General features: G+C 45.6%; 1 protein-coding gene across 1 annotated transcript; it reads left to right on the forward strand.

The window, feature by feature from the left end:
• The first annotated feature begins 897 nt into the window (after positions 1 to 897).
• LOC135384240 (uncharacterized) lies at positions 898 to 14,900 on the forward strand. Its single transcript, XM_064613451.1, has 5 exons — positions 898 to 1,062; positions 6,414 to 6,569; positions 7,502 to 7,578; positions 12,243 to 12,456; positions 14,739 to 14,900. The coding sequence occupies exons 1-5, from the start codon at positions 940 to 942 to the stop codon at positions 14,769 to 14,771; spliced, it is 603 nt and encodes a 200-aa protein (XP_064469521.1). The 5' UTR covers positions 898 to 939; the 3' UTR covers positions 14,772 to 14,900.
• The last annotated feature ends 584 nt before the right edge of the window (positions 14,901 to 15,484 follow it).

Consider the following 15,484-nt stretch of genomic DNA (forward strand, 5'->3'; position numbering starts at 1 on the left):
TACATTTGAATGTGGAAGGAGAAAAACTCTTGCGCCTTGGGAAAAAGAGTACGAACTATGGGTATCGACACGCACTTCAGAGTCGTTAGAGTGCTTGAAAGATCATCCTTGTGTGTTCGAGGTGTTCATGAAGTACAATGTTGGGCTGCCCAGCAGTGCACCAGTGGAGCGTCTCTTTTCGGTTGGTGGTCTTGTTATGACAAGGAAACGTGGCAGCCTTACAGACAAGAACTTTGAGAATACGTTACTCTTGAAAGCCAATGGACGTTACAAGCTGCACTCATGATCCGCGCTTTGTTCACATACCTGAAGAAAGAAAGCCTTTTGAGTGTGATGTTCGGTGTTTATTTAACATGGCAAGAGACTTGTCCTTGCGTAAGATTTCTCTAACTTGTTTTTCTACCACAAGCACAACTATCACCATCTTTCAGAACATGTGCAATAAATGTGTACATCAAATCTTGCAGTTTGCGCGTCGTTTGCCCGTTGCAGTCAACTTTGTGACTGTAATTCAGTGTAATGCAATTATTTTGTTCAGTAATTGTAATTCTAATTGAACTACAATAGAAAATGAGTAATTGTAACTGTAATTTAATTACTTTTGTAAACATGTAATTGTAATCGTAATTCAATTACTCTGGAAAAAGAATTTTTACAGGTCTGTTCATGACTTCAGATATTCAGACTGTTTCCGGGAGGCCCCACCTCTAGCTATGCTCTACGGGGCCTCTACTGTGTACCGTGTATGCCATAACCAATAATAGGATTGAAATTGAATTGAATTGAAGCTAATTCCCGTACGTTATTTTGACATGAAGTTGCAAACCACGCATCGCCTCATCCACTCCAACCTCTCTTTTCTTTCTTCCATTTAGACTCTGTCAACGATTTAGAGTGCAAGATCCAGATAATGATTTGAGATTTTTCGAGATCTACGCGATGAAGGGGTTTAGATTTTACGTCTACTACGGCTCCTGGGATAAACCTGATGGTAGCGATTTGGTTTGTCTTGGCACCGGACCCCACGTTTTCGAAGTGACATCCATCGCCGGCAAAGTAACGGTGAGTTCGGCGCTCTGCGACCTTTTCCCGAAGTTTGCATGAATTCCATCACATCCCCCATCTCCGCCCACACCATAACGCATGAATATCATAAATGATGACTCAAGGTCAACAGCGCCCTCCAACAAGCAGACTTGTGCGTAACGCGTTACTAGTAATTGCGTTACTTGTAATCAATTACCTTTTTGAGTAATTTTTCGAGTAATCAGTTACTTTAAAGTCAAAGTAATTTTTCGAGTAATCAATTACTTTTCTGAGTAATCGATTACTCAGTAATTGATTACTTTCCCGGCAGAGACTAACTCATCCTTTAGATGTTCTGCCCCAAGTTAAGATCTTGTGCCGTCAGCCTTTGTTCTGGAATTTCAGGGTCTCTCCCTCTAATCTGGTCCTACACCAGTGTGGTGGTACCTTTGTGTGGTAGCTTTGGAGGTTTAGTGAGTCATGGGGAAGTTCCACGCATGATCTTCCACAATCGGGTCAACGTCTTCCCGGGCGATAACTACAGTAGACGTACATATTTTTGGGTTATTTCAGCTGTTCCACTGTTGATCTTTCCTTTCTTCTTCTACTTCTTTTTTTTTTTTTTTTTTGCTGAGGCACACAAAGACTGGTATAATTTGCGTGAATGCAGAGTAACGACCGGAGTAACGCGTTACTTTTCTACTCGTTACTCAATTACATTTGAAGCCCTGTAATTGGTAACGGTAATCAATTACTTTTTCCGTACAAGTAACGGTAACGGTAACCAATTACTTTTTTCGAGTAACGGGCACAAGTCTGCCAACAAGTAAAGAATCTGCGCACAAACACGGCCTGCATTTTGGGGCGCAGCACGGCCTTGCCGAGTGACTGGCAAAGAGTGTACGGGAAAGATGCGGACTGACCTGCCACCACCGGGATTCGAACCCGGGAGGGTTCGAATCCTTGTGCCAGCTGTGCTGTCTGTTTTAGACGCTTTTAGGCACAGTTTCCCATAGAAGTCGGCCCAGGACGCACATTCCCCCCCAGGGCGTCCAGTCGTGACGTTGCCCACCAACAGTCTTAACAAAAAAAAAGGTTGTACTTTAATTCCTTTTTCTTGCCACATACAGGGTGTCCCAGAAAACGTGTCATTGAATTATAATAAAGAAACTACGCCACCTAGAATCATGCGGTCAACGGCATTTGTTCTTATTAGGTTTTTGCCACCTTGTAAAGTTAATGTCATGTACCCCAAGTTTAATTATGCAAATATTTGCGAACTGAACTCAGAAATTTGCCAAGGGAAGGTCACTTTTTTACCCCACCAATATGAAGAGCGTGCCGAATTCACTCCAATTCATGATAATTGACAGTGATATTCACGAGCTATCCCATCGGAAAAAATAGCCGAATATCATGGTTTTTGGAGCACCGGACCATAACGCGCGATGTCTTTTTGAGCGCAATCGCTCGCAGTGCGACGAAAGGAGGTTCCGAAGCCAGCCCAAAGAGTGATAGTAGAAAAAGTAACAGTTCTTAAAATTGGGAGAGGGAAAGCATTATCCCAGCGAAAGTCGGACGTGATAAGCCATGCCTGCGTTATCTCTTTTTGCGATGCTGGGGTGGACTGGGTTTCCAACCTCCTTTCGTCGGACTGACAAAGATTGCGCTGAAAAATTCATCGTGCGCTATTCTGTACGACCTCCGTAGAGCATGATGTTCGGCTATTTTTTCCCATGGGATAGCTCCTGAATATCCCTGTCAATTATAATTAATTTGAGTAAATTAGACACGCCCTTCACATTGGTGGGGTAAAAAAGTGACATTTACTAGGCAAATTTCCGAGTTCAGTTCGCAAAAATTTACATAATTAAACTTACGTTACACGACATTCACATGAGGAGGTGGCAAAAACCCAGTAAGAACAAATGCCGTTGACCGCATGACTCTAGGTTGTGTAGTTTTTTTATTATAATTCAATGACACGTTTTCTGGGACACCCTGTATATAACTCCCCTTTGGAGAGTACTCTCAAAAAAGGAGTCTCCTCAGTCCCTCAAGGGAGTAGCAGGGAGTAGCATAACATCTTCCTCCTTGCGGAGAGTAATATTACTCTCCAGTAGGGGTTAGAGCGTAACCCCACTCCCTATAGGGAGTAAGGAGACTCTTTTTAGAGAGTAATTTTACTCTCCAAAAGGGAGAGGGATATACGTGGCAATAAGGAAAGGAGTTAAAGTACACCCTCTTTTTATAGAGAGTGTACGTGAGGCCGACGACGGCGGGCTCACGTACACTCCACCACCACGTCCTGACCTGCCACCATTTTCTTCTTCTCGTCGAGTGACATTGGTTGGAACTTATAGGCGGTCTCACGTTGCATGCCCTGTGAAGTTCCATCGTTTCGTTGCCTTTTCTCCTTTCTTTTTTCTTTCTTTTTTTTTTTTCTCTGCGACGGCCGTGACTTTCCCGCTCTGGCGTGGCCAGATACGACCAGCAGGGTCATTCATCGCCGCCACCACACCCATAGTTTCGTTGTGCTTTACCTTTGCTTTGTCGGTCGGTGGCTTTACCCTCTGGTGAAACGCTGATTTTGCAGGATTGCTCGAATGTAGGCGGAACAAATTGTTGTCAACATTTCACTATGTTTCCTAAGGAACCCAGCAGTGGAAGGGAAGGGATCGCCTCACCGGGAGAGGGCGCGAATCTTCAGAATTATTTATTTATTGATTTATTCATTTATAAATACTGTTGGCCCTTGACGAGCCATAGCAGGGGGGGGATACAAAATTCACACAGCACATATTAAGTACAGTAACTGCAATGTAAACTCAAGTAATGTCAAAACTAAACCTGCAGTTACTGCAATCGCAATATAGAAAAGAGACAATAAGAACAAACGAAAAGCTAGAGAGAGAGAGAGAGAGAGAGAAAGAGAGAAAGAGAGAAGAAAAAACGAAACATGAAGCTCATGAATGGAGAGTTACATAAAGCCCTCTAACGCCCTAATAAAAGCTGGTACATTGTGTAGATGTGCTACTACATTTCCTGGAAGCCTATTCCAACCTTCTAGAGCAGCGTTTCCCAAACTTCTCGTTGTGTCGGACCCCCAAAACTACTGGGAATCCATTCGAGGTCCCCCGTTAAGCACGATTCATGTTGACATAAATGACGTGAAGAAAGAAAAGGAAAAGCAAGCACACAAGGCACCGCCATGCAGGAAATGAGAAGGTAGTATATTTCGATTCGATATTTCGATTTAGGTTCGCGCGTCCTCGTCAGAGATGACGTGACCAGCACTCGCCAAGACGGTCTTCGGACTGTCTTCGATCGTCGCGGACCCCCACGAACACTCTCGGGGACCCCCCGTGGGTCCACAGACCACACTTTGGGAACCACTGTTCTAGAGTACAAACAAAAAATGAGTTCTTAAAAATATTTATTCGGCTTTGGAAAGGTTTTCAAGAATAGTGGTGACGTGATCACCAGTGCCATTTCCTGTTCATGAGGAACAATGTAGTGATTTGCCTGAATCCCTAATTGACTGTTCATTGTCCTGCAAATGTTTTTAGTCTCTCAATTTTCCGATGTTTTTCTAATGTTTCAGTGTTTGCTTTGATGTCTTAGGTCGATTATTGAAACGTGCCTGCCGTAAGCAGAGTAAATAAATCTCAGGGCACGGTTTTGAATCCTTTCGATTTTTTAAAATGTGGATCTTCTTATATGGGTCCCAGATATTACTCGCGTACTCAAGAGTCGGCCTGAGGATTGATTTATAAGCTAGCAGTTTTACGCTGACACTCCTTAACATACCTAATTTCGTCATCGCCGAAGAGCATGTTTTTTTCTATACGCACTCCCCAGTCCATCTCTGATGTTATGGTTATGCCCAAGTACCTAAAACTTGTCACATTATTTAGAACAATATCGGAAGGGCCGTAACAAAACGGGAAGGAATTCTTTTCATTTAGAGTGACCTGGCTGACCGAGCTCTTATCGAAATTAATTTGCATACCCCACGTGTTGCACAACTGGACTAGTAAACTGTGAACATCATCTTCTTGGGCTGATGAGGCCCAAGAAGGCCGAAACAGCGGTTCAGTACTGGCATGGCAGCGTTTCACTTACAACATACATATACGAAGGCAGAAAAATAGGCGATGTCAAGTTGCCGGTGATGAGTAGGTCAAAGAGTGATATTAAACGGTTGGAGCAACTTAAATTTGGCTTTGGCGATAAATATGGCTAACGCGCGTAAAAGATATTATCAACGCGTACAGCCATTCATCCAATCCTAAATCAAAGCCAAATGTATCGCCAGCTGAACACCGTACCCTTTCCGACCTTCAAGAACGTGATGATGACGTCATGATCCGCGATAATTAAAACGTTTTGCCCAGAGGCACTGGCTTGATAGCGGAGCAGAAAAGAAGGAGCACCTTATTTAGTTACACACGGTACCGAGACTTTCGTGCACGAGACTGCACTTCTTCAGGTTACAGTGCAGTCAAGTGCAGTCTCGTGCACGAAAGTCTTGTTACCATGTGTAAATAAATAAGTTGCTCCAACCGTTTAATACCACTCTTTGATCTACTCATCACCGGCAACTTGACATCGCCTATTTTTCTGCCTTCGTATATGTATGTTGTAAGCATACTTGATATTTAAAAAAAAAAGTAATCCGTGGTTGAGGGCTTCGTGCGCGGGGCCTATGCAAGCGCGGGGCCTATAAGGAGGTCGCCCCCCCCCCTCCCCCTACCGCCGGCCCTGAGTCTAATATATAACATTCTAAGATAACATTCGCAGTGATCTGTTCCGTAGGGTCAGCTTCGAGGACTTCGTAAAATGATGTGCAAGATAACTGCCGAATACCCTCGTTAATACAATGCGTTTTGTTCATTACCAAAATTGCACCTCCTTTATCGACCTTTTTTTTTTATAACCAGATCATGACGTTTTTGAAGGTCGGAAAGGCTACGGCGTTCAGCTGGCGATAAATATGGCTAACGCGCGTAAAGGATATTATCAACGCGTACAGCCATTCATCCAATCGTAAATCAAAGCCAAATGTATCGCCAGCTGAACACCGTACCCTTTCCGACCTTCAAGAACGTGATGATGACGTGATGATCCGCGATAATTAAAACGTTTTGCACAGAAGCACTGGCTTGATAGCGGAGCAGAAAAGGCACGCCAAGACAGTGACGCCATTGCAGCGCTGGATTTAAAATTCAATTGTACACAATTGTTTTGGGAATTAAATTGAGATGTAACCGGCAAGGCGACTGTGAGCACCACAAGAAAGCGTGTGCTTGTTTAGCCTTGATTTGGGTCCCGACAGCCGTTCGAGACCATAATGTCTGATATATAGGATTGTGTATCCCACACAGGGTACTGCCGACGGCGGCGACTTGACTATGACGTCATCACGTGTTCTGACACCTCTAAGGCAGCACTTCATGAAGGACGCAACGAATACATGCCCCGTATTGCTGGAAGAGCACTTAACTTACAGCGGAGCTGGCGCCGCCAAGGTGTTCGATTACGTAAGGCTGTTCTGTCAATCTGTGTGAATGGAGAGGGTCGCTATAGGGATGCCCTTACCAATGGACCTTTTCCCTAATGGCCTACGCGCGTGCGCATGACCTTGAGGCGCCGGAGAGGATTATCTCCGGGTTCCCTAGACTGCGCACCGTGACGACGACAGAAGTGGACGACTAGTGGGGAGACTAGAGTCACTGAATAAGCTTCGCTTCAGAGTATCGACACTGATGTCTCCAAGGGAGAGCAGGATCGCCATCTTGTTTTCGCTCCATACCGGCATCATTCCCATTAGAGGATACAAGACGGCTAACGTAATGCTCCCTGTGGATTAGAGAAGCGTGCAATGATTGTTGTGCGAAAATCCATATGTATTGTCAACTAGAGCGTCCCGAGGATGTCAAGGTGAGCTCGAGGTCATCAACTGCTGCTTGCAAAGGAAAGGAACGTTTCACCCGCGCACGGTAGATGGCATCGTGCGCTAACGCGCGCAGTGCGCGTGGTGGGGAAACAAGATGGCGCGTGCTCTCTCTTGGAACTCAGTGTCGATACTAAAATTATCGATCGATTAAAATGAGTCGTTTAATATAATTAAAATACTTAATTTTAATACTTAAAATAAGTAATTTAATAAATTCAAAAGTATAACTAATAATTAATAATATAATAGTATAATTAAAAATTATAATAATTAAATTACTAAAATAAAATAATATACTTAAAATAAGTTGTTGATGGGAACCCTCTTGCGTCGTTATAAGAAAATGTATATATTTGGCTGAAAAGGTATCAATTATTCACTGCTATTATTATTATTATTATTATTATTATTATTGTTATTATTATTATTATTGGTGGTACGATAGTATCGAAATGGCGATGCTTTTATTAGAGTCTTTCTTTCACAGTTTCTTTATCGTCTGGTGTTTCTTTGAAGGATTCGTACTTTGAGAAACCCTCGGCAACCCTGTCGCCCGGCGGTTACGTCATCTGGGCTGGAGACGCTAGTGGCCAGTAAGTAAGGCAAACGTAATCGCTGATTGGATGAGGATCTCCAAAGGGTCCCTAACTAGAAGCTGTGTGGATTGTTGCGCACTTAGAGTCGACAAAGAATGCAAGAACAACTCCAAAAGCGAAGACGCGTGCACTCTTAAAAATGATAATAATCACCTAGCCGATCACCATCTCGAATGACAACGTTCTCGCTCTAAATTTGTTGAAAACGGGAGGCGGAGCCTATTTTGTGCCATTATGCACGGCACAGAATACGCTCCGTCCCCCCGTTTTCAACGAATAATATGCGAGAACGATGTCGTTCGGAATGATGGTTGGCTATAGGAGTGGTGAAGCTCATTTCTAAGAGCGTGGGTTAGCAGCCCGTTGCTTCCTTATAATCCAATTCAAAGCGTACGGGTTCATTGCACCACTAGCACACCAATCGTCAAACGTAGAAACCGTATGCACGTACACTCTTAAAAATGAACTTCACCACATAGCACGCTCCTAGCCAACCATCACTCCGAATGACAACGTTCTCGCTCTAGATTTGTTGAAAACGGGAGGAGGAGCCTATTTTGCTCATTATGCACGGCACAAAATAGGCTCCTCCTCCCGTTTTCAACAAATCAGTGGCGAGAACGTTGTCATTCGGGATGATGGTTGGCTAGGAGCGTGCTATGTGGTGAAGTTCATTTCTAAGAGTGTACTATAGAACTCGTCTGGGCACATTTACTGCGTGACGTCAGACGCCCAGGCAGCCGTCTGAAGGTGTCACATTATAGGCGCCTTGAGGAGCCGGAGAGAGCTATCTCCGTCTTCAGTAGGTGGTGCAGTATTGGGGACGACAGAAGTGGGAACACAGGTGTGACACAAACCCGCCATTGTTGTAACTACCCTCGAGCGGGTGCTTTTGGCAAAACTGTCATCTCACGTCATAGAAAACGTCATTTTGAGGTCATGTGACTTTGTTTACATGTCGTTCTGGCGCTTACCGACATATTTCCGTAGTCATAACGCCAAGAAAGAGATGAACGTATTTTGCCAGCGTAAACTATGCTTCTTCCGCAACACGGTAGCCCATTGCTCCTTTAGTTTAAGTACATCGCATCGGCTCAGTGAGTCTTTACGACTGATGAGACCAGAGCCGTTTATTGGAGAGTTTGGCCATTGGGAGGAGCCTGTCCCAAAGCGCGCCATTTGACGTCACACGATGGGCGGCGCCAAGGCCAGTGGCACCATTTTGGATCAGTGCTATCGCATTGAAATCTCCCATTCCGCCATTTTGGAGCAGAGGCACAGCCTTGAAGTTCCTCCGTGCCGCCGCGGGTCGCTTTTCATCCCGGTCAAGTGGGCGGGGCGATGACGTCTGTGACGTCACGGCGGCTCCCCCATCTCCGGGCGGCAAAAGATCACAGAATGGCCAAACTCTCCCTATAAACGGCTCTGGATGAGACTAGCGCAGCCACCCTCTGGCGGTCGCTCGAGTCAAAATCGCCATTCCATCCTGTCGTCCTGTCCGCCGTGTGATCCTCTCTAAAAGTTTCGGTTTTGCGAGGCTTCGTTTCTCGCGCTGCTCTATGAGCGTTTTCTTCTTTTTCTTCTTGCTTTTGAAAAGTGTTTTATTGTTCAAATGCGAGTACCATCACACAAACGACGTTATGATGACCTGTTCCTGCCCGGGTTGCGGTTCTGGTTCGGAAAGCACCTTTGTCTGTTTCATTCGTAACTATACTCAATCAGGTGTTTTGGTCGCCTGTGTGTGCCTGTGTCATCTTGAATTGTCCGTTTGGGATCTGGCGCTATGCCGCAGACTCATCTGATATCATCTGTCGTTGCGCAAGTCCGATTAATCGTGTTCTGGGTACAGTATTCTTTACTGCTTGAGCAACAAACATAAAGTATTAGCAAACATAAAATAAAACATAAGCAAACATAAAACGTAGGTAGTTACCGTTGCCGTTAATGTCTCCGGTACTGCGTACTCGCCATACATACAGTGACTGGTCCAATTAGTACCAATTTTGTACTAATAGTACCATACATAGGCGGAGAGTTGTCAATCTGCCGGAGGGGGCCGGGGCACAACGCGCCCCTCCCATACAGAGAGGTCGGGCAGGGTATCAGGAATTCCGTGTTGTGGCGTTATGAGACGATAACTTTTGCAGGATTTTCATCATCACTCGCATGCAACACGCGATTGATTCTTAGGATATCCCTCGGAACTTTCATCTTGAGTGTCAGATACGTAGACTTCCCGGAGGGGTCCTGGGCCCCCTAGAAGGAAAGTTCCGGGGAGCTCAGGCCCTCAAGCCCCCGCAGTCGGCGCCTATGCTTCCAAACACACAGAACTAAAAGTACACGCACGCGTGCAGCATCTGAACGGTAAAATGACTGTGGCGACGATGAAGACATGCCTCTGCTGGCGCGCGCCACTGCGCTTGCCAGCCAGTTCTACCTGCACCGTCCTAGCGTGAAGCCAGGACCATCTGCCCGCTGGGACATTCCATCATCGCCGGTCAGGTCTATGTATAGAGCGACATCACTTCCTCTACAAGACAACTGCGCTCTTAAAAATGAACTTCACCACATAGCACGCTCCTAGCCAACCATCATCCCGAATGACAACGTTCTCGCCCCTGACTTGTTGAAAACAGGAGGCGGAGCCTATTTTGTGCCAATTATGCACGGCACAGAATAGGCTCCGCCTCCCGTTTTCAACAAATCAGGGGCGAGTACGTTTTCATTCGGGATGATGGTTGGTTAGCAGCGTGCTATGTGGTGAAGTGTACATGTTTAAGAGTGTACAGCTCGTGTCGTCTGCTTTGGGAGGCGCCATGCTGTCTGAGGTCACGTGAGCGGTCACGTAGTGGACAGGAGTTTCCCAGAATACAATACGAAGGCGGCTACGCCCACAGGGGTGACACAAACCCGCCATTGTTGTAACTACCCTCAAGCGGGTGCTTTTGGCAAAACTGCCATCTTGTCCTGGTCGCACGTCATAGAAAACGTCATTTTCAGGTCATGTGACTTTGTTTATATGTCGTTTTGCCGCTTACCGACATAGTTTCGCCGTCATAACACCAAGAGATTATCGCATTTTGCTAGCGTAAACTATGCGGTGCTTCTTCCGCAACATGGTAGCCCATTTCTCCTTAGTTTAAGTACATCGCATCGGCTCGGTAAATCTTAACGCGCAGTCGTCATCACATCTTTGGAAGTCAACAATACGAGGCTTTGTGTGCAAAACTGCGCGTTTTACTGCAAGATTATCGGATAAAGATAATTACCGTGATCGAAAAACATCCAAAACGTCGTCCAGAAACAACAACCGCATTGTTTACAAACGGTTTGGCCGCCGATCACGGGCACCGCCATGTTTAAGGCCACGTGCGCCTTGACGTTTGCTGTGACGTGCGACCAGGACCTGTCCAGGATGCATTGCGTTCGCCCGGCACGCTTTTGTCTACGGAGGAATACATTGGATGCCACCCCTGTGGCTACGCCCGTCCCAATGAAAAACTGTCGGAATGGCCGCTCCTGTGTTTCCTTCCTTCATGTGTTCTTGTGTATATTGGACGCTGATTGGAGGAGTTGAGCGAGTAATGCAAAACAACTTTTGTCACCACCACCGACTTTTGACTTTGTTCAAGCTGCTCCCGCGGTAGTACCTCCTTCCTTCTCGTTTCTTTCTCGTGTCCCCAGATGGACACCGCGGTTTTCGTTTGGTATGAGCCTTCTAATGCTGACGCATAAAAAAATCTCTGGAGACTTTGCCGTTTCTTCTTTTGATTGAGTTTCGCGATAACTTCATGTTCCACAAACTGTAAGCTAAGGACGACTTCACTGGCTGGGCCACATCCATCGAGAAAAATTGCTGGGAAAGGTGTCGGATCGGCATCAGGGGCGAGCAACGCGTTCTCTGGACATTCCATCATGATTCCAATGTTCCTCTTAGCAGCAACATCAGCGTGCCTGTAGAAAAGCACTACTACGTTACTAAAAAAAAAAAAAGAAAACGCTGTGGTTTGCAGCCGTTTTTTTTTTTAAGTTTCTGCGTTACCGCCACGAAGCAACTATGGCGATGAGCGACATCCAGGCGAGGACAGACCAAGAGGAAGGAGTGGGAAACGGGTCTTATTCTGTGTCCTGGGCCGGCTTCAGTAGGAACTGTGCCGACATTCGTGTGGAAAGGCTGTCGGAAAACCTAGGGGAAACCTGAGAGAGCACGGCCCGTGCTTGCATTCGAACTCGCGTCACCTCCGAGTCTCGGCGTGGAAAGCAATCATCCTAACCACTATGGCACGGGAACAGATATTTGCATATATGACTATTATATTTGAATTGATATTTGTATGGGGGACGAAACGTCTGAATTCAATTGTTTCGTATTGGTTTGTCAAGTCGGTGTATGCACTCGTTTTCATACTCGTCATGAATCACGGATTTCGGAATATTTTTTCATAGGTATTCAGTCTGTCCCTGGAGCTGATTAACGCACCTGCGTCTGCTGTATTTAATTGAGACGGAGGAAGTGTATATGCTTATTTAGAAAAATAAAATAAAATAAAAAAATCAACGTACGGTATTTTATTGACGCCTTCTGTTATGCTGTAGTAACCAAAGAGCTCCTATACGATTCGCCTTCAAACTGTACGTGCTTATATTTGTTTTCGCTTCAGGGTGGTTGTGCAATATAACGACACCACCATCTTCGACCGCAACATCACTCGTGACGACGTCCGCATCACCATGAAGGTGTACGTGTCCCGCATCCTGATCGGACTGACCGGCGAAGAGTCCGCTCTAAAGGATAACCCCAAGAAGACGTTAGACACCAACCCCATGTACAGCCTCACCATATCCAAGAGTATGAAGCTGAAAAACTTCGACCTGGTAATTCGCTTTTAATATATGCATACAGTCCCTAAAGAAGAACCATATTTAGTATACGGCTGCATCTTCCGTTCCGTCTGTCACACACGTGCAGGTAGGGTTGCCACCTTTCGGAGTGAAAAATACCGGCCGAGGGAGAGGAGGTGGATAAAGGGAAAGGAGGAAAGGCTCCTGGGAAAGGGAAAGTGGGTGAGGAACGTTCTAGCTGGCTCGACACAATCACCAACAGCTTTGCACAACCACTGCTCTTGTCCCCTCCGAACGCAAGACGTGATGAATAACAGTGATAATAATATTAACGATGAATAATCATAATAATGAATAACTAAGAAAACGACTGGAGACTGCGGAGTTGGGTGTGTGCTCCAGATTTATTCAAGCTGTAGTGGAATGTTGAAGGTAAAACCCCGTAAAAGCCATTATGAAAGGTCTTGAGCCACAAATACCGGCCCAAAAGGCTGCCGGTATCATCTTCTTACCGGCAACCGGCAGAGCGTGCAAATAACCGGCGGTGCCGGTATAATACCGGCCTGGTGGCAACCCTAAATGCAGGTGCTATAGGCGTAGACCCCGTGAGAGCTCTAGAAGTACCCCACGTTCTAATAAAGCTTTAACGGGACCGGCGCACGATCGCACGATCTTTGAGCAACTCGGTCACACGCTTGGTTCGACAACGTCATTTATAAATCACTCTATAACACTTGATAGTACGGACAAAAAAAAATTGCCGGCCTCGGTGGCACAGCCGGTGGCGCACTCTTAAAAAATGAACTTCACCTCATAGCACGCTCCTAGCCAACCATTATTTCGAATGATATCGTTATCTGCCCTGATTTGTTGAAAACGGGGGGCGTACGCCATTTCTGTGACACTTATGCTGTTCATAATTGTCACAGAAAAGGCGTACGCCCCGTGTTTTCAATAAATCAGGGCAGATAACGATATCATTCGAGATAATGGTTGGCTAGGAGCGTGCTATGCGGTCAAGTTCATTTTTAAGAGTGCAGGCTACCGACATGTTAGTTGGGGGAGCTCGTCGGCTTGACAACGCTTTGCAGTGGCATATAGCCAGACTTTCAGAGTGGGGTTTCGTGGGATCGACCTTACCGATATCGTACCTTTGTTGGGACATTTGGGAGAAAGAACCGAGGGTGAAATCCTCCTCTCCATCTAAAGTCCCCCTAGAACCAGGGTTGGTTACTGAAAATATTATTGTTTCCGGTTCCGGTAACTGAAAAAGTCGGCTTTTCGTTTCCTTTTGTGTTTCCGTATCTGGTTGATTTGTGATAGCGGTTTCTGTTTCCGTCTCCTGTTAAGAGTTTAGTTTCCGTTTCCATTTCCGAGGTAGTTACCCGGTACTACACTCTTAGAAATGAACTTCACCACATAGCACGCTCCTAGCCAACCATCACCCCGAATGACAACGTTCTCGCCCTACATTTGTTGAAAACGGGAGGAGGAGCCTATTTTGTGCCGTGCATAACGAACACAAAATAGGCTCCTCCTCCCGTTTTCAACAAATCTAGGGCGAGAACGTTGTCATTCGGGGTGATGGCTAGGAGCGTGCTATGTGGTGAAGTTCATTTTTAAGAGTGTAGTTTCAGTTTCTCATCTGGAACTCGTACTGTCCTGCTTTTGGTTTTTTCATCTCAGATATTCTAGCCACACATAATGGATGGAAAAGGACAGCCACACCGAGCGGGCTCAACACGAAAGAAAGTCCCGAAAATAAACGAACGAATGAATGAGTAAATTATGACCGGAAGAATATTGCTCATACATATAATTTTCATATTAACGAGAAAACACTGAGAGAGTCCTGCGAATTTGGTTTCCGTTAACGTTACCACTCTTGAATTTGGTTTCGGTTTCGGTTTCTGGTAGTGGAAAGTAATACAATTTTGTTTCCGTTCCTATTTTCGTTTCTTGCTGAATCTCGGCAATTACCGTTTCTCGTTTCCGCTTCCGGTGGCCAACCCTGCCTAGAACTACTCCGAAAATATTTTCCTGGCTACGCCGCTGACGCTTTGTATAGTACTAATCACTGCAGTGCGCTTCACCGATATATCTGGAATACCGATCAGACTGGAATCCAGACCGGACCGGACCGGTATTCCAGAAGGTGTGGGTTCGAGTTCTACAGCTGGCTAACCTTTTCAATGACCTTCATTTTTCATACATATCACATATTGTATGGAACTGCCGCACTGTGTTGACAACGTAGCACGTTGATGTAAATAACGTTCCATGTCTTAATCTGTTTCTGTGTTGAAATATTTCAGCACACAGGCTCAGTTAGGGCCACGTACTTCTGAGAGCACGACGAATGCACCGCACGGACCAGAAGCCCTCCTCCAGACCCCACATCGTCCCATGCACACGGTTCCTGGTCCTACAGTCCCTTTAAACCACCTGCGTGTGAGCAAATAAACCCTCGTTGATAGCAGACGCTTCGTCTTTAGTCGTTGTTTTAGTGCTCCTAGTTACAATGAATGAATACCAACAGGCCCAGTTCGATGTCTTGGGTATTCATATTTTACATTCATATTTTCAAACAAGTCAAGAATGGAAGCCTTGTCAACGAGTAGCGCACTGAAAATGTGAGCTAGTGTGGTGACATATTGCATAATATGAGAAACGCGCAAGACTAAGCACTCACCGCAGCCAGCTCGGGGATGGCATATTTGTCCTGGGTGTCCTACCATAAAACGAATTTGATATGTTCTTGAGGTGATGTTTTTTTTTTCTAGTCCAAACCTGGATATGCTACGCTAATGCCGTGCAAAAATTTTGTCAAATGTGTCCTTACTGTTGCGCCTGCGACCACGGCACCATAAAAAAAAAAAGCTCCCCCATGCTGTAATTTCTGACGCCCCGCCTTGCTAATTCTTGTCTGAGAAGCCTCCACTGCGACTCAATTTGGTGTGTGTTGGCCCCTGTGTCCGGATCGATGTAGTTTAAGCTGTGGATGGTTTATACTGTCAAGTGTTCAAATCCATTCTGAACAAGCCCCCATGTAGCCTTTCCA

Source organism: Ornithodoros turicata, chromosome 2 (assembly GCF_037126465.1).
Source record: "Ornithodoros turicata isolate Travis chromosome 2, ASM3712646v1, whole genome shotgun sequence".
In the NCBI taxonomy this organism is placed as follows: domain Eukaryota; kingdom Metazoa; phylum Arthropoda; class Arachnida; order Ixodida; family Argasidae; genus Ornithodoros; species Ornithodoros turicata.

Coding starts and splice junctions, on each gene's coding strand:
- LOC135384240 (XM_064613451.1), top strand. CDS start 940: ATGAAGGGGTTTAGATTTTACGTCTACTACGGCTCCTGGGATAAACCT. Junction 1,063..6,413: donor CCATCGCCGGCAAAGTAACG/GTGAGTTCGGCG, acceptor TATCCCACACAG/GGTACTGCCGACGGCGGCGA. Junction 7,579..12,242: donor GCTGGAGACGCTAGTGGCCA/GTAAGTAAGGCA, acceptor TTTTCGCTTCAG/GGTGGTTGTGCAATATAACG.